Raw genomic sequence first — 22430 nt, forward strand, 5'->3', positions numbered from 1 at the left:
CAACAGACCCCACCTCTTCCCTTGGGCCACCCTGAGCTCTCTGCTCCTGCCTTTCAAAAGAGGAACTGGGGCACAGAGAAATTAAGTGACTGGTCTTTTTTATTTATTTATTTATTTATTTATTTATTTATTTATTTGACAGACAGAGACCACAAGCAGGCAGAGAGGCAGGCAGAGAGAGAGAGAGAGGAGGAAGCAGACTCCCCGCTGAGCAGAGAGCCCGATGCGGGACTCGATCCCAGGACCCCGAGATCATGACCTGAGCCGAAGGCAGCGGCCTAACCCACTGAGCCACCCAGGCGCCCGTGACTGGTCTTTATGCACAGACAGTACAAGGGGGAGCACGGACTTGAACCTGTAGCACAAAGGCTACGCCTGTCCTCATCACATCCCTCATCACAGCTCCTCCTAAGAGACACTACGCCTGCTGGGCCTTCCCCTCCAGGAGCCCTTGAAATGGGAAGCCTCTGGGTGCCTGGGTGGCTCAGTGGATTAAGCCTCTGCCTTGGGCTCAAGTCATGATCTCAGGGTCCTGGGATCGAGCCCCGCATTGGGCTCTCTGCTCAGCAGGGAGCCTGCTTCCCACCTGCCTCTCTGCCTACTTGTGATCTCTCTCTCTGTCAAATAAATAAATAAAATCTTTAAAAATAAAAGAAAGAAAAAAAGGAAAGAACAAAAGAAAGAAGGAGGAGCGCCTGCGTGGCTCAGTGGGTTATGCCTTCGGCTCGGGTCATGGTCCCAGGGTCCTGGGAGTAAGCCCCACATTGGGCTCTCTGCTAGGCGGGGAGCCTGCTTCCTCCTCTCTCCCTCTCTCTGCCTACCTGTGATCTCTATCTGTCAAACAAATAAATTTTAAAAAAATCTAAAAAAAAAAAAAAAAAAGAAAAGAAAAGAAAGAAAGAAAGAAATGGGAAGCCTCAGGGTAGATCCAAGGGACAGAAACACAGCCCCTTGGGCAAGAGCCAGAGCAAAAGTGAAGCTGGGGGCCCTGGGGGGCTGATACTGGGATGGGGAGTGCTGGGGCTGTGCTAAGATCCCAGCTGTCCCAGGGCATTACCCGGGGCTGCCCAACACTGCACACACATTCCAGGTGGCCCTGGTTCCTGGGCACTTAGTCACTGTCCTCACTCCCCTACTCCCACTTCCCTCAGGGCAGGACAGGGCGCCTGGGCCAGTCCCGGACCACGCTGGTCCCCCGGGCACTTCAGCAGGGCCCCGTCGGCCCCCTCTCCTCCCCCTTGAAGCTCATGCCTGTTGTTGTCTCAGGCCCCTGCCCCGGGGGCAGAGCCCGGGGTTCCTGTGAGGTGGGGTGCAGGAAGGGGGCTTACTCTGAAGGGAAACAGAATGAATGCCAGACTGGCAGCAAGGGCGTGGCCTTGGCCAATGGAGCCATCAGGGGGCCAAAAACACCATCAAGTGTCTCTTTTGAACAACCTCTCTATAGTCATCCCCACCACTGACCCCGCTGCTTGGCTGAGGGCCAGGCTGGGGGCGTCTGGGAGGGGCTGGGTCCATTACCCACCTGCACACTCATTCATCCATGCTCTGCCCCACTAGCCCAGTCATTCCTGATCTTCCTCCCTCCCTGACGGTCTGGAAGCCCCTTGGGCTAGGAACGGAAGGCGGGGACCCCAGAATGGCCTCATTCCTCCAGGGGAGACATCAGGTGGCATGGTGGGTGCTGGCAAAGACGGAGGTAGCGAAGCAGGACTGGGGTATAGCCCAGCAGCCACACTCAGGATGACCTGGGGGCCTGCTCACACCCACCTCCGGCTCTCTGCTGCCTCTGGGAAGTGGCTTCTTCATGCCGAGTGGGGGTGGGGAACTCTGCTTCCTCCCAGCTGCCCCCACCCTACCCCACCCCACCTCAGCCGGTGTCACCCCTTCTGGAACAGAGCAGTTTGGAGAGCAGGAGGAAGGGATGTGCCCAGCAAGGGAGGCTGCACAATTCTAGCTGCCCCCTTCCTCCCAGGGGGAGCCCCTCGGTTGGCCCCGCCCAGGGGGCAGCTCCAGAAACACCCTCACCTTTCGGCAGCCATGGTCCTCCTCGGCCGCCCCCTGGCTCAGCTGGCCAGCCTTCTTGCAGATGGAGGGCAAGGACTGGTTGCAGGGACTATCGTTCCAACGACCCTCCTGGGGACACAGGATGAGAGAGCGTCTCAGCCTCCCTCCCCCAAAGCCTTGGGTGAACCGGATTTTCTAGACCCACCCCTGCCTCCAACTTGATCTGTGTGTGTGTCCCAGGCTGGCCTGTGTCCCCCTTCTCCTAGCCAGCAGTTTATCTGCCCTTGGCTCCTTCCAGAGGGCAAGGGTGTTTGTGTCCCAGCCCCCAGGAGAACGCCTGGCACGTGGCAGACACTCAACAAATAACTGTCTATAAATTTTTAAATAGCATCCCTTATGCCAGATGGCTCTGTCTCCATCGTCCTGGCACTGTTTGCAGGATCTCACCGCAGAGCATCCTCTCTGTCCCTGGAGTTGGTGCTCTGTCCCTTTGACTTTGGTCTTTTTAAAGGGTCTCATGTCGGCTTGAAGCCCTCCATCGATTCCTTCATCTACCCACACTGCATCCGAGCCAAAGTCCTGGCAGACAGTCACCGCCCCATCATTTTGGGAAGAGACAGGACCCTGGGCTGGGTTGGGCTGGCGCAGAGCCACCCTGCCAATGGAGCAGGTCCTTAAAATGCGGCTTCCGATGCCACCTGCTGGCGGGGAGAGCAGCTGGCGGACCAAGACGGTGCCAGGCAGGGCCTGCCCCTTTAATCCACCCAATGACCCTCTGAGGTCGGTACTTTTAGTGTTCCATTGACAGACGAGGAAACTGACGCCCAGAGAGGTTAAGTAACTTGCCCAAAGTGACCCAGCTAGTCCGGATGGGGAGGATTCAGACCCTGCCCATCTCTCCACATGGAAGGGAAGGGGTTGGCAGACAAGTGGGGGCTTCTGAGACACAGTGGGGGGGTGGTGTGGAGACAGGAGCTGACAGCACTCCTAAAACCAGGGCGGAACCAGGAGGCTGGGGAGAAGGGGTTCTCACCGGCCCCCAGATGGTGACACAGTCCTCCAGGCTGTCCCGGAAGTTGTTGGGCTCAAAGGGGTGCCAATGGGTGAAGCTCACAAGGCTCCCATCAGACCACTCAAAATTCATCTGCAGTTTCAAGTCGTTGAGGCCGATCCACAGCTCCTCCACCTCTGCGGTGCGGTGGGAGAGAGGGGAGAGAGAGCGCACGGAGAGGTCAGCCTTGGCCTCTGGCAGCGGACGGAGAGATGGTCCCAGGACCCCTTGGGCAGGACAGGCTGGGCACGGAGGAGTGTGGACGAGCAGCCCCTCACCTTGCTTGATCTGCTTGGTGATGAACTCCAGCTCGGCCATGCTGTGGATGCTGAGCAGGTCCCCACCAGCCCGCAGACACGCCTTCTTGGACTCCTGCCAGCTGCGCTTCTCCGCCTGCAGGCGGTAGCAGTGGCCCTGGAAGGCCTGCCAGCTGGGCTCGCACTCCACCTTCACGTTGGCCCACACATCTGCAGAGACCCACGAGGTGCTGTTCAGGGACCAAGCCACCCAGCCTTGGTGCCCCAGCCTGCTGGGGGTCAGCCCGGGCAGGGCCCCAGAGTCCCCTCCTCCCCACCCCTGCCTCAGATCAGCCCTGGCCACCAGATGCGAAAAAGACCAGGCCCTCCAGGGAGGCTGGAGGCCCAGAGGCAGAGCCCCAGGAGCTGGTGGCAGATTTCACCCAGGACAGGACAGCCCCTCCCACGGCGCGGGGTGGGGGATCTTTCAGAAAGAGATGGGTGCAGACCTAGGTCAGGCCAGCCTCAGGAGCCTCAGTGCCCTCCTCCATAAATGGGGTTTCCTATTATAGATTCAAATTTAGCTTATGTCCACCTTGATTAATTAAGGAAACCATTGTCACTACCTCAAATAGCTTATACTGGATGTGGACTTGGTGCTGACCGTGGCAGTCCAGAATGAAGGGATGGGGAAGCGGGGCCCGGGAGGCTGGCGGCCCAAGAAGTCACTGCCACCTGGAAGGACTCCCCTAGCAGGGATTTCTCCTCTTTGCTCCTTCCCCAACGTGCCAGGCTCCACCCAAGGACCGCGAAACCCACCGGTAACGGGTTCTTCCTCACCCCTGCTTTCACGCATTTCAACTTCCCTGTCTAGGACTGGGGTCCCAGAGCAGCTAAAGCAAACAAGCTCTCACTTGGGACTTAGCAAGAAAAAACCAGACTTCACTGCACCATTCACACTGTCAGGCTCTGGCAGGATTCTGCCTGGCCAGGAGCTTCCCTCCCCCTCGAAGCATCACACTAGACTGGGATTCTGGGATCCGCTCCATTCCAAGAGACCCTCCAGGGTCCAGCATACTGTTTCTTGGAGGCCGGGCAGAGTGGGGAGGGCTAAGCCTGAGCAGACTGGCCCTTGGACTCAGGCTTGTCAGTCGTCTCCTCAGCCTCGCCAGCTAAGACCCAAGGCTGCAGCCAGACAGAACCCAAGCTCAGACCTGAGGGGGCCTTCTTTGGCTGATGGGAGGAGAGAAACTCAGGAAATGTGGATGCTTTGGGGGGCACCATGGTACCTCCTTTGGAATGACATGCCTTGTGTGGTGAGACCCAGAAGGCAGAACCCATCCAAGAAACGGCTCAGAGCAGGGTGGAAAGAGAAAATTCGCTGCCACAGACATATCTACAGGTCCATGAGGCCCCACAGGAGACGTCCCCCAACAGTGGCGACATTGGGGAGGTCCAGGGACAGAAGAGTTGGTGAGGGGCCAGTCCTGAAGGATAGGCTGGGCCTGCCCGAAGGGGGACCCTTCTTCCTTCCTTCACAAAGCAGCTTCTGAGAAGACCTAGAATTGGCGCCTGCTGCCTGCTCCCTCCTAGAACTGAGGTCCTCTGGGTGCGGGGCGCCAGTGTTGTAGTAAGACTTTGCTCCTGACCCCTTAGGAGAGGAGGACAGAAAGCAGTGGCTGGTCATGGCCCTGAACTGATCTTCAGCAATACTTCCATGGTCAGGAGTAGAAATCCTGCTCTGTAAGCTCTTTACTTTCTGGTGAGTTTGTGCTTTTTTTCTGGGTTTGATGGATTTTCTTTACAAAAAAAATGATAATTCCCTCTTCACCATTCCCACGGCCACTGGACTGCCCGGGTAGCCCTTTGCACGCTGTTAACACCTCTTCTGCCCCCTCGGGCTTGCCCCTCTGGACCAGGGCAGGTCTCCAGCCTGACAACAACCCTCCAAGAGGTCGGAGTTTACTCCAATTTGCACTCAGAGATCGAGCAGCTTGCCCAAAGCCACACACCAGGAAGGGGCATGGTCCCCAAAGCCGCGCTGTGCCTATTACCCCACCCTCCTCCACCGCCCCCAAGAGCCATCTCTGTGAATCATAAGTGTCAGCAAGACATTCCCCGGCTTAAAAACATGCAGAGGCTCCCCACAGCCTATCTGGCTCGGCCCCAACTGGGCCCCGCAGCCAAGACCCGCTGGGGACTGGCTGCCACCTGCCTTTCTGAACTACTCTCGCACCTGCACGCACTGCCTGAGGACCTCGAGAGCCGGTGGGGGAAGGGCGGCTGAGATTCTGCATTTATAACCCGCTCTCAGGGGAGGCTATGCCACTCCTCCAAAACCCACACTTGGCAGTGATTAGCGCCTAGACTCCAACCAGACCGTAATGCTCCCCAAACTGTTTGATGCTGCTGTATACTTCCATGTCTCTACACCTTTGCACATGCGGTTCCCTCTGCCAGAAATGCCCTTCCCTCACAACTCCTCATGCCTTTTTAGACGAGATCGGGCGCGTTCAGGGTGGTATGGCCGTAGACTCCTCATGCCTTTTTAAAGTTACAGTCTACCTGAAAGGCTCCAATCAAATGTCACGCCCACGAAACCCTTCTTAACTCCCAGGAGCTTAAGCAACTTCTTCTCTAGGCATTTCTTCTCCTCTAACATTTATTATACATGTTTTTATAATGGCACAGGACTCAGGCTATTCTCTGTGTTGAGATGTCTGTCACCCTCCAGCGGAGTGTGACCGCTGCAAGGACAGTGCGAATTGCCAGCATTTAACACAGTTGTGGACGAATGTTCTCCGGAGGGATTAATGGAGCGGTCCACAGGTCCCCCACTAGGGAGGATCAGAGTCCCCTCGGGCGGAGGAGGCCCCGGAAGCCCCGCCCCACCCCGTCCCGCGCCATGTGAGTTGCGGGGATCCGATCGGCTCACCCGGAGGCGGGCGCTCGGCGGTGGCGTTGGGCTTCTTCTTGCACACGTAGGGCAGCGCGATGCTGCAGTCGCGGTTCTGCCAGCCGCCCGAGGACTCCGTGCGGATCACCCCGCAGTTCTCCTCGCTCGGGTTGTCTGGCTGATCTGTGGGGAGGGCAGGGCGCCAGCAGCCCAGGAGAGAGAAACTCACACCCCAGCCCAAGGCTGCTCCCTGGGGGGACCTAGGGGGGTTGCTCGCTGTCTCCACCCCACACCCCACACCCCGGCGCCGGGCCGCCCTCCACCCAGCCCTGGTACTGGCCCCAGCCGCCTCCGTGGCCAGGCCTGATATGCAGCCTGTTCCCCAAGCCCGCCCCATCAGGTTCTAGTGGGGCCCAACTTGGGGGCAGAGGGAGGGAAAGTTGTCCCACCACCCCGGCCCCCCGCCCCCACACCATCTGGAGCAGGGTACCAGGAGAGGAATAAAGAGGCCAAAGGCCTTTGCAGTCCCCAGGATGCCCTGCGCCCCGAACCCCACGCCTCACCACTCTCCCAGTTGAGGTACTTCAAGGGCGAGTTGTCGGACCACTGCCAGCCTCCACTGGTGTCCAGGTCATTCAGGCCAATCCAGAGTGTGGAGCTGTAGCCAGTGAGGAGCCCTGAGCACAGGACAGACTCAGTGAGAACTGGATCGCCCCACCCTCAGCCCTGTCCCTCTGTGCCCCCACCAAGGGCCTCCCAGCCCCACCAGCAGAAAGGGCTCAGTGCCCTCCAAAGATGGGGACGGGTCTCCGGCTCCTGCCCCCCTCCCTGCCATGACCCCAATTGTCAGGCCCAGCACCTCCCCTGCTACCCCAGGGCCTTGCCACCTCACCATTGATGTAGGTCTGCTCGTGGATCTCTGTGATGCTCAGCAGGTCTGCCCCCTGCTGCTCGCAACTGGCCCAGGCCTCCCTCCACGACAGAGTGGACTGGAAGTTAAACTGGTAGCAGCTGTCAGTCAGCTGGTCCTTGTCCCAGAAGGTCTCACAGTCATTACCTGCCACCACGACAGCAGTCCCTCAAGATGTGAGGAGACTCCCCTCACAGAGACCCCCATCCCTGCCACATGCTGCTCTGCGCTATGAGCAGGGGCATCTTATCACCCCAGTCTGGAAAGTTCTTCCACCCACCCTGAGGCCCCTGAAGTTCAGCCTCCCTCCGGGAGCCGCCCTGGCCCGCCTCGTCCACCCAGCTCTCACTCTTGATGGGGCAGAAGCCCCAGCGCTCATCCTTGCCGTAGTCCTGGGTGGTGGCGCACCACAGGTGCCCGTCCTCGCGGCCTGTGCTGGTGCAGCTGTGGAACCACTGGTTGTCATACTTGAAGGGGATGGTGCATGGCTTCCCGTGGGAGTTCCCTTGGATGGTGTAGACCTCTGCAGGAAGGGAGCCAGTCCCTTGGCATCTGGACCCCAGAGGCTGTCTGCCTCCCTCAGCCCTCAGGGACTATCCCCTATCCCAGGAGCTGGGGATGGGGCAGCTCCAGGTGGTGCTTCAGGCTTCAAAGCTCCCTCTGCCATGAGGTGAGCGCAGGAGCCTGGGGGAGGTCCTGCTGCCGCTGCTGCTGCTGCCGTGGGCTGGGAGGGAGCTCCCCATGATGCCTGTCCAAACTCCAGCTGCCCCTCCCCCCAAAGTTCCATCTCCGAACTCAGGCTGTCTTACAGGAAAAGGAACCCCAGGACGGAGCTGTTGGGAATTTTCTTCATTATTCCCATGAATGGCCCTGCACTGGGTGACTCCAGTCCCCAGGGTAATCCCGGCAAAATGAGGATCAAGATACTAAGGGGAGTTACTCTAGGGTCTACTCTGGAGCGTGGGCCTGGAAGGGAATTGTCATTTAATTTTATGTTACACACTTTTGTACTGTTTGAGGTCTTTACAAGTTGTAGTCCTTTTGTAATTTCTTAACAATAAACGCTTTGAATTTTCTTAATTATCCCCAAATGCTTCCCACTGCCATTAAAGATCGGGCCGCCAAAATGTCTGCAGAGGCCAAAGTCCCCATCACTCCGTGGCTTCTGGGCCTCCTGACCCTGGAGGGCCCCACCCCGTCCCCGCAAGCCGTCTCTCACCATAGTAGGGCCTCGCACACAGATCCTCATCGCTGCCATAGATGCGCCACTGGCCGCTGCGGGTCTGGTCGCCGCGCTCGGGGCCACCAGCCTTGGACATGTTGCCGGTGCGACCCCCCAGGAGCTGGGACAGCTGGTCACCCAGTGTGCGACAGTGCCAGCGAAGATTCAGTGCCTCCCGGTCACATTCGTACATGCCCAGGGAGGCTGTGGTGTTGGTGCCCGGCCAGCCTGTGCCCAGACACTGCATGGTACCCAGGCTGAACAGCCGGTTTCGGGAGACCCACTTCCAGCGCTGGGCGGGGAGACTGGCATTGCAGGCTGGGGAGACTCTGACTTGCCCCCCCTGGGCCTCCAGGCAGCCCTGCAGTCCGTGGCTGAAGATGAGGAAGACATTGGGCTCTGCAAGGGAAAGCGGGACATGAAGCCATTGCAGGGGCTCTCTGGGCTGGCTCCCGATGGCCGGTGCTGCCTTCAGATGCTGCTCCCAAGCCTGGCGCTGGCTTGTGAGCCTCCCTCATACGGTAAATCAGTCCTCACCCCCAACACTTTGAGGAATGGGGTGAGACGCAGCGCCACCCTCGTGTGCCCAGAGGAGGCACAGCCTGCATGGCCAGCCTCTGCGCCAGCCCCACACTCCCCCTCGAGGCAGGACTCAGCCCTCCGTCCCACCTTCAAAGGCAGACCCAGCCCCACGTGGCAGGCTGGGTACTGTGTGCTTTTCCAAAGATCTCATGAGGAGCAGTGGAGGCACGGACATCACAGGGGCAAGTTGCAACTTTATCCCAATCTCCGAGACGTAGTGCGGTTTTCCCACCAAAGCTCCTCTGTGGTTTGCCGTAATTTGTCTTATTATTCCCCTTTGCCCCTCAGCTTCACTGACTCCTTCCTTTCCTGACTTCTAGAATCTTCCCAAGGCCCCACCCCAACCCCATATCCAACCGTTCACACCCCCCATCACCATTTCGCACCTTATTTTGTAAGCAGCGCTAAGCGAGGAATCCAACCTGTGCCCAAGCGCGCTGACTTTACAGGTTAAGAAACCGAGACTCAAATGTATAGAAATTAGATACTGGTTGCCTGAGGCTGGGCTGGGGGTGATGGGAATGGGAAGTGATTGCTAAGGGGTACAGGGTTTCTTTTGGGGTGATGAAAATGTTCTGAAGTTAGATTGTTGTGATAACTGCCAAATTCTGTGAATCAGTAAAACCCAACTAATTGTATGTTTTAAACGGATGAATTCTTTGATATGTGAATTATATCTCACTAAAGCTGAGCGAGAGAGAGGGAGGATGGAAAGGAGAAAAAAAAAGTTTAGAGGAGTGACCTGCTCACGATGTCACACAGCCAGGAAGCAACCCGAGGCCTGACACCCATGTCTGACCACCTTCTCCTTGTTTCCAGGCGGCTGCTGAAGTACCCAGCACACACATACCTCTGTTCCCAGGGAACTTTTGCATCCATTAGCCACTAACCCCTCAGGATAATTTCTGTGTCTTGAAGGCATGAATCTTACCGCGAAGGCCCAAACCCCGGCCTGTGACTTGGGCAAGTTGCATTACCTCTCTCTGACTCAGTTTCCTCATCAGACTATTGTGAAGGTTAAATGAGAGACTACATGGCAAGGGTTGGGAGCAGGGTCTGGCACACGGTACGGGCACTGTAAATTACTATTGTTAACATCATGATGGTTCCTCTTTTGTGTTACACACAGAGCAATTGACGAAGGGTAGTGAAATGATTTAACTAGTCACGAAGTTGGTTAGAGATGGAGCCGAAATTTGGTCCTGGTCTTCTGAGTTTAAACCCCAAGCTCTTTCTGTTCCACCATGGCCTTAACCTCCTTCTTTAATCCATTTCCCATGGCCAGCCAGGATGACTTTTAAGAGATATAAATAAATTTCCCCCAAATTATTTATATATGTGGGGGGGGGAGAGATTTTATTATTTTATTTTTTATTACATTTTATTTTATTATTATATTATTTATTTATTTATTTGAAAGAAAGAAGAGATAGCATGAGAAGGGGGAAAGGGCAGAGAGAGGGAGAAGCTGACTCCCCACTGAGCAGCGAAATCGATGCGGGGCTGGATCCCAGGATCCTGAGACCATGACCAGAGCCGAAGGCAGTCACCTAACCAACTGATTCACCTAGGTGCCCCAAAGTTCCAGAAATTTTTAAGAATGATATTTGAGGGGTACTTGGTTGGCTTCAAAATGAAGTGTCTGCCTTTGGCTCAGGTCATGATTCCAGGGTCCTGCTCAGCAGGGTGCCTGCTTTTCCCTCTCCCACTCCCCCTGCTTGTGTTCCCTCTCTCACTGTCTCTCTCTCTCTCTCTCTATCAAATAAATAAAATCTTAAAAAAAATAAATTCTAACAAATCAATTTTAAAAAAATGGTATTGGGAGTGTTGAAGGTCATAAAGGAAACAGTGATGAACTCTGTGACATCATAATCCCTTCAATAGCAAAAATATATCACAAGCAAAGCCAGAATTCCAGTGACAAAAACATATACAATTTATAGGTGGCAAATAGCTTATTCCCTAATATAAGTCTCCCTCTTGCTTAAAATCCTTCAGAGGCAATTCATGACTTTTCAAATAAAAATCAGACTTCTTACCATGAGCCACAGACCCTATATGGTCTGGTCCTGTCTGCCGGTCTGACCCTGGATCACACATGCTCAAGTCACACTGCCCTCCTTGTCCTTCCTTGAACAGACTTAGTACTTCCTTCTTTTCTTTTTTAAGATTTTATTTTTTTTTTTATTTTATTTTATTTTTTTTTTAAGATTTTATTTATTTATCAGAGAGAGAGAGGGCGAGAGCAAGCACAGGCAGACAGAATGGCAGGCAGAGGCAGAGGGAGAAGCAGGCTCCCTGCCGAGCAAGGAGCCCGATGCGGGACTCGATCCCAGGACGCTGGGATCATGACCCGAGCCGAAGGCAGCTGCTTAACCAACTGAGCCACCCAGGCGTCCCAAGATTTTATTTTTTAAAAGTAATCTCTACACCCAACATGGGGCTCCAACTCACAAGTCCAGCTCACAAGTTTGAGAGTCTCAAGCTCCACCGACTGAGCCAACCAGGAGCCCCAGGCTTGGGGCTTTCTTGCCTTAAGGCTTTTGTGGGGCTTCCTCTGCCTAGTATTTCACTTTTCTAAGAAGTCACTTTTTTTTTTTTTAAAGATGTTATTTATTTATTTGATAGACTGAGATCACAAGCAGGCAGAGAGGCAGGCAGAGAGAAAGGGGGAAGCAGGCTCCCCGCAGAGCAGATAGCCCGACGTGGGGCTCGATCCCAGGACCCTGAGACCATGACCTGAGCTGAAGGCAGAGGTTTTAACCCACCGAGCCACCTAGGCACCCCCAAGAAGTCACATTTTTAAAAAAGACTTATTTATTTATTAATTTGAGAGAGAGAAAGTGCACATGCTTGAGTGTTTGAGCAGGGGGGAGGGGCAGAGAGAGGAGGAGAGAATCCTCAAGCAGACTCCCCACTGAGTGTGAAGCCCAATATGGGGGTCTATCTTAGGACCCTTAGATCATGATCTGAGCCTAAAGCAAGAGCTGAATAATGCCTAATTGACTGACCCACCTGGGCACTCCAAAAGTTGCATCTTTTTCTTTTTTTTTTTTTAAAGATTTTATTTATTTGACAGAGAGAGAGCGAGAGAGAGAGACAGCAAGATAGACAAGCAGGGGAGAGGGAAAGCAGGCTTCCTGCTGAGCAGGGAGCCCGATGCGGGGCTCGATCCCAGGACCCCAGGATCATGACCTCAGCTGAAGGTAGACACTTAATGACTGAGCCACCCAGGCGCCCCTCAAAAGTCCCATCTTTAGGGCGCCTGGGTGGCTCAGTGGGTTAAGCCGCTGCCTTCGGCTCGGGTCGTGATCTCAGGGTCCTGGGATCGAGTCCCGCGTCGGGCTCTCTGCTCAGTGGGGAGCCTGCTTCCTTCTCTCTCTGCCTGCCTCTCCGCCTACTTGTGATCTCTCTCTGTCAAATAAATAAATAAATAAAATCTTTAAAAAAAAAAAAAAAGTCCCATCTTTAAAGAGGTCCTTCTGACCTAATCTAAAGTAGCCACCCAGTTACTCTCTATCATATTGCTTGATTGTAGTTCTCTTCACAATATTTATTATCTGATTTTTTTTTTTTTCAACATCTGGGTTAACTGTGAGTCTTTTGTCTACTGGTTATTTTTTTCCTCTTGATTATGGGTCACATTTCCCAGCTGCCTGCATGTCTAGTAATTTTTGTTACATACTGGACATTGTGGGTAATGTTATGAAGAGTTTGGATTTTTTTTCTTTCTTTCTTTCTTTTTTTATGGTATACAGGATGTTGTGGATGACATGTTCCAGGGAGTCTGGATCCTTTTTTTTTTTTTTTTTAATCTTCCTAAAAAGAATGTTGAGTTTTGTTCTGGCAGGCAGTTAAATTACTGGTGGATCATCTTGATCCTGTAGAGGCTTGGTTTTAGGCTTTACTAGGGTGGGGTTGTTTTGGTTTTGCCTTTAGTCTTAGGGTGCGGCTGTTATCCTTGGGTTTAATCATAAGGTGAGACCCTTCTGGAGTTTCAAAGGAAAACCTTAGGCAATTATCAAGCCCCTCTGACTTGGTGGAACTTTAATTCCAAACTCTGTTCCCTCAGCACCAGGCAGCATCTGAAACCTTCTCTCTCTGCTGCTGTCTCTTGGTGGGTTTTTTTTTTTTTCTTTTCTTTCTTTTTTTTTAAAGATTTTATTTACTTATTTGACAGAGATCACAAGTAGGCAGAGAGAGGAGAAAGCAGGCTTCCTGCTGAGCAGAGATCCCAATTCGGGGCTCAATCCCAGGACCCTGGGATCATGACCTGAGCCAAAGACAGAGGCTTTAAGCCACTGAGCCACCCAAGCGCCCCTCTTGGTGGGTTTCTTAATGCTTTACACCCCCCACCCCCTCCAGGAACAGTTTATTCATTGCCAAGGATTTGAGAAGAATCTGTAAGACAACACCATTATGGCTCCTTCCTTTCTAGGATTTTCCCTCTTGCATTTTAGCTTTTCTGGTAGCCCCAAACACTGACCAGTAGACCTACTGCTTTCTGCTTGAGGCCCTCAAGGGGGGGTGGGCAGTGCTCCCAGGTAAATGAACCTCTCACCCCATCTGCTTCTTTTCTTTAGGAGATGGCTTCCTCCCCAGCATCTGGTTGTTTTTGATAGCTCTCAAACCACGGTATTTTTTTTTCTACCCTCTTATTTTATTTTATTTTATTTTATTTTATTTTATTTATTTGACAGAGAGAGACACAGTGAGAGAGGAAACACAAGTAGGGGGTGTGGAAGAGGGAGAAGCAGGCTTCGTGCCAAGCAGGGAGTCCAATGCAGGGCTCGATCCCAGGACCCCGGGATCATGACCCGAGCTGAAGGCAGACACTTAACAACTGAGCCACCCAGGCACCCCTATATTCTGTCCTTTGTCTCTAAGTCCTCTTGGCCAGAGAGTTAGATCGGTGCAAGCTACCCTGCCATTTCCAGAAGCAAAACTCATTACCTGACATGCTTCTGTTTTGCGTGTCTCTCCTCTTGTTCATAAGTTCCAAGGACTCTCTCTGTCTTTTCTACCACTGTTTCCAAAGCACCTACAACTCTGCCCGACACACAGTAGTGCTTACAAATACTGGATGAACACGTGAATGAATGAATGAAACGATCAGTCAATCTCCTGTCTGGGTAACAATCACAACCAATTTGTCAACCTTTCTGTTCCCTATTCCAGCTGCCAAATTAATTTCCATAAAACAGAGTCTCCGCAGCTCCTGTCACCGAGTGCTTACAACACCATGGTTAGGAGGCTGGTGGGGCGGGGACATCGGTCCTCTGCATTCATCAACACCAGCAGCATGTGGGTCCTCTCTGTCCCCTCCCCCCACCTGCTCCTTCCTTTCCAGCCGCCCTCTAGAACCATAAACCAGCCCCATGACTTGATCCAGGCCTGGATCCTCTAAGGACTGGGTATTTGATTCTCAGAAACTCCCTTGCAGTGAGGACAGTCAGTAGTGACAGAAAGTGGCCCCTGGCAGGGGGTAGGGAAAGGGCCTGGGACCGGAAAAGGGAAAAAACAGTGCTTGCTTTTGTAGATGTTTCTCAGAGATGGGAATAGACAATGCATCCCCAAAATGTCACAGGAGTCCCCAGCAGCCCAGGGGGTGGCACCCTCGCTCCCCACCCCCCAACCAGAAAAGAACACATGGCCTGAAGAGAGTCTAACCAGGCTGGGCCACCATAATACACGGCAACTGAAAGGTCTGAAAGAGGTCCGTGTCAGTCAGGAGAGACATTCCCAGGACCAGGCCACCTGCCCCTCGCTTGACAGATAGGGAAACTGAGGCTCAGAGAGGGGAAGAGGTTAGGACGCCCAGTCGCAATACTGTTCAAGGCCAGTTTCCTCCTCTGTCACATGCTGACATCCTGGGTTCTAGGTTCAAAGGCACCTGATCGTCCTGGGGCACCTGCTATGTGCATGGCATGTCCCAGGCACTACTGGGGCCATGAGGAGACCCAGCACTGTCCTAGTTAGAGAAGAACAGTGGGTTTGGAAATGGCAGGACATGAGGCAAACAAGCCCTTAAAATCCAGGTGTCTGGGGGGCGTAGGAGGGAGCTGTGCCTTCTGCGGGAGGGGAGACTCTCTGAAGACACGGAGGGTCTGGAAGAGGCAGTGGTGAAGAAGGCAAGTCGAAGAACTGCCTTGGCAGCAAATGAGAAAAGAACAAGGCATTTGGGAGCCAAGGGGAGGAGTGCAGGAGAGCTACAGAGCAGAGGGGAGGCTGAGGAGGATTCTCGGAGATGGATCCCTGCGACTCTGCCAAGCTGCGGGCCCGGGGGCTCTCGGGAGAGCATTTTCCACCCCAAGTTTGTTTATTTATTTATTTATTTATTTATTTATTAAGATTTTATTTATTTATTTATTTATTTGACAGAGAGCAACACAGCGAGAGAGGGAACACAAGCAGGGAGAGTAGGAGAGGGAGAAGCAGGCTTCCCACCAAGCAGGGAGCCCGAGGCGGGGCTCGATCCCAGAACCCTGGGATCATGCCCTGAGCCGAAGGCAGACGCTTAACGACTGAACCACCCAGGTGCCCCTTCCACCCCAAGTTTAGACATGTGCCTGGGCCCTCACAGAAAGGAGGCTCCTTCTCCAGGGCCCAGTGCACGAAGGGATGGAGCCCCGCCTTGGCCCGGGGTGGAAATGCTAAGGGGGAGAGGGCAGGGCACGAAGGTGTTTTGAGAATGGACCGTGTTCTTTGCATCTCTGCACTCAGCCAGCACACGAGCAGCAGCAAAGGGAGCTCAAGCCCAGAGGCCTGGTGCCCCCATTGTGGGCACCTTACCCACCCCATAGCCTCACCCCACAGGCCTGCGGAGCAGCAGGTGTCACTGCAGGAGTGGAAATGCCCCCTCACGAGGCATATGGTATGTCTCTCACCGAGGACAAAGGGACCCTGCATTTGGATGGCAACCACACCACGCCCAGCACGGTGCTGGTATTCATTCAATGGACGATTCAATAAATGAATGAAACCAGGCAGGGAACTGTGAGTTGAGCACCTTCATCCATTCATTCATTCAACAACTATGTGTTGAGAATTTCACAGGTGCCGAGAGTACGGCGGTGAGCAACAGAGACAGGCTCTGGCCTCCTTCACCATATGGTCTGATAGGCACTGGGCTCCCCATGGAAGATCTGGGGACCGCAACAGAAGCCCTGAACCTCGCTGAACTGCCCTTACTCTCCGGCCTTTGTTTCTGTCGGCCCAACAAACTTCCCATCGCTTCCTTATTTATCATTTCCTTGCACCGTGATCTGGCTACGCAAGAGGGTTCGAAGTCTCGCTCGTGGCCAGGAAGCGTGTCCATTCCCCTGGCACAAAACTCAGGGCTGATGGGAGGTCTCCCCTAGAATGTGTGCTTTTCTCTCTCTGCAGAGATCTTGAAATTGGGGCTGCCAATGGCCATGTTTCCTGCCACGAGGGAAAGACCTTCCTGCTACAGACAAGAACGGAGACACAGCTAGGCGTTCATCAGACCCCGAGTTCCTGTGGCTCTTCCTCCAGCCTGTGAATCATGGGCTTCTCTGCAGCCACATTCCCCCTGGTCTGCTGAGCCTGTCTGCCCTGGGTTTCTGTCCTTGTAACCAAAAGAATCTTGACAAACCCCATGTCTTGGAACCAGAGACCTTCCCCCAGCCACCTTACTCCCAGGAGGCTGTGTTCCAGGATTCCCTCTGACCCTCAGACCAGCAAATGAGCCTCGGGGGCTTATCTAAGGAGGTGCTGGGAGGCCACACTTCCACCTCATCCTCCTAATCACCCTTCTGGCTGCTCCCCCAGAGGCTTTCTCACTCAGGCAGATGATTCGCGTTTATGAAGCTCTGTGCTTGGTCCTATGTGGGAATTAAACAATCCAGCCTCTGGTCTCCTGACATTTTCGATGAGACTGCAGGGGCAGAACTGCCAAAGCAATCCATGACAAAGTCACAAGCAAGACGTCAGCAAGTGTGCAAACCCGCCAGGTCCAATTCATACTGTGCGGCTGGGGGTGAAGGTGCTAGAAAGGATTTTCCAGGTAACTGACATAGAACAGGAATCATTCTGTGGCGGTGTCCTTAGGTCCTTGCTTCTCAGACATCCGGGTCATCCCCCTGGACACATATGTCTGTGCTCAGAAGCAGCCGGGTTTTTGGGGTGCCTGGGTGGCTCAGTGGGTTGAGCTGCTGCCTTCGGCTCAGGTCATGATCTCAAGGTCCTGGGATCGAGTCCCACATTGGGCTCTCTGCTCAGCGGGGAGCCTGCTTCCCTCTCTCTCTCTCTGCCTGCCTCTGTCTGCTTGTGATCTCTCTCTGTCAAATAAATAAACAAAATCTTTAAATAAATAAATAAATAAATAAAATCTTAAAAAAAAAAAAAAAAAGAAGCAGCAGCCTGGTTTGGAAGCTATATGCTGGACACTGAGTAGCCCCTGTCTCCTCGCTCCCTGTTGACCGTGGCCTCTTCTCCTTTCCCATCTGCTGTAAGGTACACGCAATGCTTTGGTGGAGTCCTGAGGCCGAGGGCAGAGGCTCAGAGCTGTCTGTCTCTCAGCTGTCCCAACAGCTTCCCGGGACTCAGGCCAGCAGCGAAGGCAGCCAGAGGTCTGACCTCGGATAAGACGGCTGCTCTCCATTACAAGTGGAGGACACCGTGCCCGAGGAAGCACAGGGCAAGTTAATTCTAGCAGAGTGCCTGGCACTGAGCAGACTCTCACTAAAATCTGAATGAGAGGCAAATTGACCAAAAGCCGGAGAGGCACCAGCAGGGACAAGAACAAAGGAGGGTGTGCCAAGGTGGGGGAATGGCAGGAGCAGAGCCCGGGGACCCAGCGACCAGCCTGGCTCTGCTCCTAGGGACCAAATCTGAGGGCTGACCCAACTGGGTGCCTGAGGGCATGGCAGGGTGAGGTCCAATGCTGAGCCTCTCTGCACTTGGGGGCCCCCCTCCTTAGGCCTCCTCAGGCCATGCAGAGGCAAAGGGTCATCCCAGGGAGAGCCAGGGGCCGCAGGGCCACCAGCCAAGAGGAGCAGCTGTTTTCAATAAGCCATTTGGCCCTGAGGCCAGGCCTGGAAATGTCCCTGAGTCAGCAGAAGCTGCCAGCCCCACCCTGTTGAAGGGCCACCCCTGGGGACTCAGCACCAGAGGCTGCCCCACCTTCTGCTAAAGGCTCCTTCCACTTGCACTGGACCTGGATGGGGGCGGGGGGGGGGCGGGTCGCATCCCTTCCACAGAGCGCCAAGCAGTCACATGACATGGAGGCTCGAGGCCGTGTCTAACTTTGCAATACCCCCACCCAAAGGCAGTGCTCTCGTGGGCTTCTGTCTACCCTCCAAGCTTTTCACACTCTCCTCGCTCCTCCCAGCGGCCCCTGCATTCCAGCCGGACCAAACTGCCTGCTCTCCGTTGCTTAAAGTGCATGTGACTCCGCGGGGCTCATAGGGCCCCAAGGGCTGCGGTCACACGTGGGCGCGGTGTGTCTCCCTCTCTTCCTTCTTCCTTGCTCCCTCCAGCCACGGTGCGCTTCCTCTATATCACTCATTTCTAGAGATGCTCTTCTTCCTCCTTGCAAAATGTGACATGCCCTGCCCGTTTCAGGATGACATTAAAGTGAACTCCGAGCAAGGAATGGGTTAAAAGGTGGGCTTGTCACCGCTACTGGATAAACGCAGAAGGGGCGGTGTGAACTGGGTGGTGGGGAACGGGATTGTAAGTAAATTCGGAAAGGCAATTTTCACCCTCTCAGCAACTCAGCCTGGTCCCCCGGGTCCCCCAGGTGCTACCAGCTGACTAGGGCTGGCCCCTGGGGCACTCTGGGAACGCAAAAACACCGGCCCAGGCTGCCCCCCCTCCCCGCGATTTAGTGGTCTTTGATCTTACCCTCTGCCCACTTTTGCCTCCTCAAACTAAAGCATCACAATCTGTGCGGCCTGTCCTTTGCCAGGCCCCATCTTGCAGAATAAAACGGGGGTGCCGCCCGGTCCCGAGAGAAACCATCTCGCCTCCCAGCTCGGGTCGACCGTCCGCTCCCAGGCTCTCCTCCTCACGGGAGCATCCCCGGGGCGGACGACCCCTTCCTCCTCACCCCGCCCGCAGGCGCCGAGAGCCGCGGGCCCTCGGAGTTCTGGATCATCGCCGTAGCGCCCCGCTCCACGGTCGTGCGCATCCCTCCTCGGCGCGCCCCCCCAACCTCGGCCGTGCGCCCTCCTCCTCCGTGCGCCCCTCCTCGGTGCACCCCCCCTCCTCCGCCATGCGCTCCCCTTCTTGGCCGCTCGCCCCCTCCGCGAGAGGCCGCCCCTCCCTTGCGGGCGCCCCCTCTCGGCGGCGCTCCCCAAAGCGTTCCCGCGCGGGGCCTCCCTCCCCAGTCCCGGCGGCGAGGCCAGCGGGCTCCGCAGCCCAGTTTGCGCACGGCGGGTCCGCGCGGCCCGCAGCCCCCGGCGCCGTCTGCGAGCCCGAAGCCAAAATAAACAGCCCGAAGCCACTTCCTTCCCCAGGGGGCCGCTTTCACAGCGCCGGCCGGCTCCGGTCGCAGCAGGAAGCGGCCTTCGGGGCCAGCACCAGCCAACCCCACTGACCTGCCCGCCGGGGGCCGAATTCCGGAATCCGGTCTGGAGCCGGGCTGAGCCCGCGGCGCGCAGGAATCACCTGCGCAGCCCCGCCCACCCTTCGAGCCCTCGGCGGAGCCACACTGGGTTTATTTATCTGGAGGAGGAAGCTGAGAACTGATTAAGTCCAGAAACTCTCGGACTGCAGAGCCCTCTGGGGCCCCAGCCACAGCGCTGTGTTGGGGACCCCATACCTGCCTGACTGAGGATGAAGACATGAACGACGGAGAGAATTAATTTATTAGGAAGCACTCAGGCAGATTTGGGGTGGGCTATTTATTTATTTATGTTTTTAAAGATTTTACTTATTTATTTGACACACAGAGAGAGAGAGGTCACAAGTAGGCAGAGAGGCAGGCACATAGAGAGGGGGAAGCAGGCTCCCTGTTGAGCAGAGAGCTCGATGTGGGGCTCGATCCCAAGACCCTGAGATCACGACCTGAGCTGAAGGCAGAGGCTTAACCCACTGAGCCACCCGTTCTTGATTTTAGCTCAAGTCATGATCTTAGGGTGGTGAGATCCAGCCCCATATCTGGCTCCCCACTCAGCGGAGAGTCTGCTTCTCCCTCCCTGTTCCCCCCTCCCCCGTGCTCTGTCTCAAATAAATAAATAAATCCTTAAAATCTAGTTCTGACAAAGTGGCTGCAGAGGTGTGTGGGGGTGGGGGGAGTAAGGCCCAAATATTAGAAGGCCCCCCCCACCATGCTCACTGCAGAGTCAACAGAAGAAAGAATTTCCTTTGGGCCTTTCTGTGTTTTCCAATTTTCCACACTGAAATAATTTTTTTTTTTTAATGTAGACACCCACTCACGAAACAGAAATGTGTAGAGAATTATACTGAATGTAATGGTTTGTTTGCTAGAAATTGAGGTTTCCGATATAAACATTCGATTCACTAGGAACATTTTGTGAACAATTCCCATGTAACAGTCTTCCAAAGGACACTTGAAAAACAGGGTAGGGATTCCCACCCTCCTGTGCAAGAAGAGGTCCTCTGTCTCTGGCTTCTCCACATCCTGGGCATTTGGCTGGCGTGGTCTGGTCTCACACTAAATGTTTGTCAAATGACAAAATCAATGTGAACTGAGGGATCTTAGAATTCATCTTGTCAATCCTCTGGAATAGTAAAATCAAACACAAACCAAGATCAGACTTGAAAACTCCCCATGCAGACAAAAATCAGTTTAGTCACCCAAGCAAATAATTTAGCTTACTTGGCAACACAAACAAAGCTACCTGAAATGGGGTCAATACTTAACTTATGCCTCTGAAAATCATAAGCAAATCTTAAATGGATCCCCAAAATTGTTTTGAGGCAAACACGGACCAAGGTCCTTTCATTTAAGAAAATTCTAGTATAATTAGTCACTGTGAAGAATAACCAGTCACCACCTCCACACTATCCGAGCTGCTTTATAACAATATACCTCAGAGCGCCATTCTGTGTTTTGGTTTGGGTGCTCCTGATTTACAGTCTGTATGGGGTGTGCACAAGATACTTTTACTAATTATACTTCAGTGATTCATCGGTTTTATTTCTGCTGTTTTCTAAACCTTTGACAAGCATGTGGAAACAGAAACATGGAAAGATTCAGTTCAAGGACCCTCATGTAATGAAACACGACCTTTCCTCTTGAACTACTTGTTACAGGTGCTAAACAGGACAATGCCAGTATTTGCTTACATAGGATGAGCGTGTAATTTAATGTTTCATATCGAGAATGGAAAGGGGAATTCGTAATAATTACACCAGTGCAACAAGCTTGAACCAGACCAGTCCTGGGTAAACCATATATAAGGTCACCCCACACTTACAAAAAGAGACACAAATAATGATGGGTAAATGTATCAAAGGGTCGAAGGTAATGTTCACTATGGGCTTGCTAAGTTCACTTGGGCTGCTGGGTTCCAAGGCTTTCTTGTCAGTCCTCATAGCGACCCTCAGAAGTAGGTAAAATTCCCATCTCCACTTGACAGAGGAGGAAAATGAGGTATTAAATGAGAAATGAGATATCTTGATAACACAGCTGATAAGGGGCAGAGCTCAGATGCAGAGCTGAGCGCCAAACAACTATTCCAGGTGCTTTATTTTTTTTTTTTTTAAGATTTTATTTATTTATTTGACAGAGAGACAGTGAGAAAGGAAACACAAGCGGGGGAGTAGGAGAGGGAGAGGGAGAAGCAGGTTTCCTGCTGAGCAGGGAGCCTGACGTGGGTCTCAATCTCAGGACCCTGGGATCATCACCTGAGCCGAAAGCAGACATATAATGGCTGAGCCACCCAGGTGCCCCATCCAGGTCCTTTAAATTGGTAACCCGTAGGCGGGTTATATTTGCCCTTCACGGTGTGTGAAAGAAAAGTGAGCCAACCCTTAAAAATCAAGAGATTTCACACAAAAATCTAGACTTCCAGTTTCTCTTAGAAACACTGGACGCGCGACAGCACTGAGCCAGTGTGTCCACGGGCAGCCAGTCCCCGTGAGTGAGTGGAGCTGCCCCCTGGGCAGGGGCTTGCTAGCTTGCCACAGTCTCCACCCATCCCTCTTGCAACCCATCCCCCTCGGCCGCTGTCCCAACATGAAGTGGGATGAGAGTGGCCACATATTATTGTGCTTGCACAACTGTTTTTATCAGAGAGGAGAAACATTCTTCAGTATCCTGATCTCTGTCAAGAAATGACCAGAGAGCTGTGCCTAGTTCAGAACCAAAAATAAAAAGGGGGTCGGGTCCTCTAAATGAGGCTCCACAGCAACCACGATGTCCCTATGACATTCCTTTCAGGAGACATTTATGAAACACAGCACAACATGACAAAAAATCATGACGCGCTTCAAAACAAGCTTTTGCTCTACTTACTGGCAATTTCCTGACCTTCTGACGTGGCAACATTCAAGGATGACTTGTTGGGTTCTAAAAGCAAAGCATGGCACTCTTTAAA

At 53.7% G+C, this 22430-nt stretch overlaps 1 protein-coding gene across 2 annotated transcripts in view; it reads right to left on the bottom strand.

The window, feature by feature from the left end:
- Nucleotides 1–22430, bottom strand: part of MRC2 (mannose receptor C type 2) — a 56764-nt gene that overhangs the window by 14639 nt on the left and 19695 nt on the right. For both annotated transcript variants that reach the window (XM_059147358.1, XM_059147357.1), the window contains exons 2-9: nucleotides 8317–8718; nucleotides 7447–7620; nucleotides 7080–7244; nucleotides 6751–6864; nucleotides 6227–6370; nucleotides 3334–3522; nucleotides 3038–3192; nucleotides 2026–2133 (exon numbers count right to left, since the gene is read on the bottom strand). In XM_059147358.1, coding sequence (XP_059003341.1) covers nucleotides 2026–2133; nucleotides 3038–3192; nucleotides 3334–3522; nucleotides 6227–6370; nucleotides 6751–6864; nucleotides 7080–7244; nucleotides 7447–7620; nucleotides 8317–8718 — 1451 coding nt within the window. The remainder of the gene's footprint in view (nucleotides 1–2025; nucleotides 2134–3037; nucleotides 3193–3333; nucleotides 3523–6226; nucleotides 6371–6750; nucleotides 6865–7079; nucleotides 7245–7446; nucleotides 7621–8316; nucleotides 8719–22430) is intronic.

This window comes from Mustela lutreola, chromosome 15, assembly GCF_030435805.1.
Source record: "Mustela lutreola isolate mMusLut2 chromosome 15, mMusLut2.pri, whole genome shotgun sequence".
Taxonomy (NCBI): Eukaryota; Metazoa; Chordata; class Mammalia; order Carnivora; family Mustelidae; genus Mustela; species Mustela lutreola.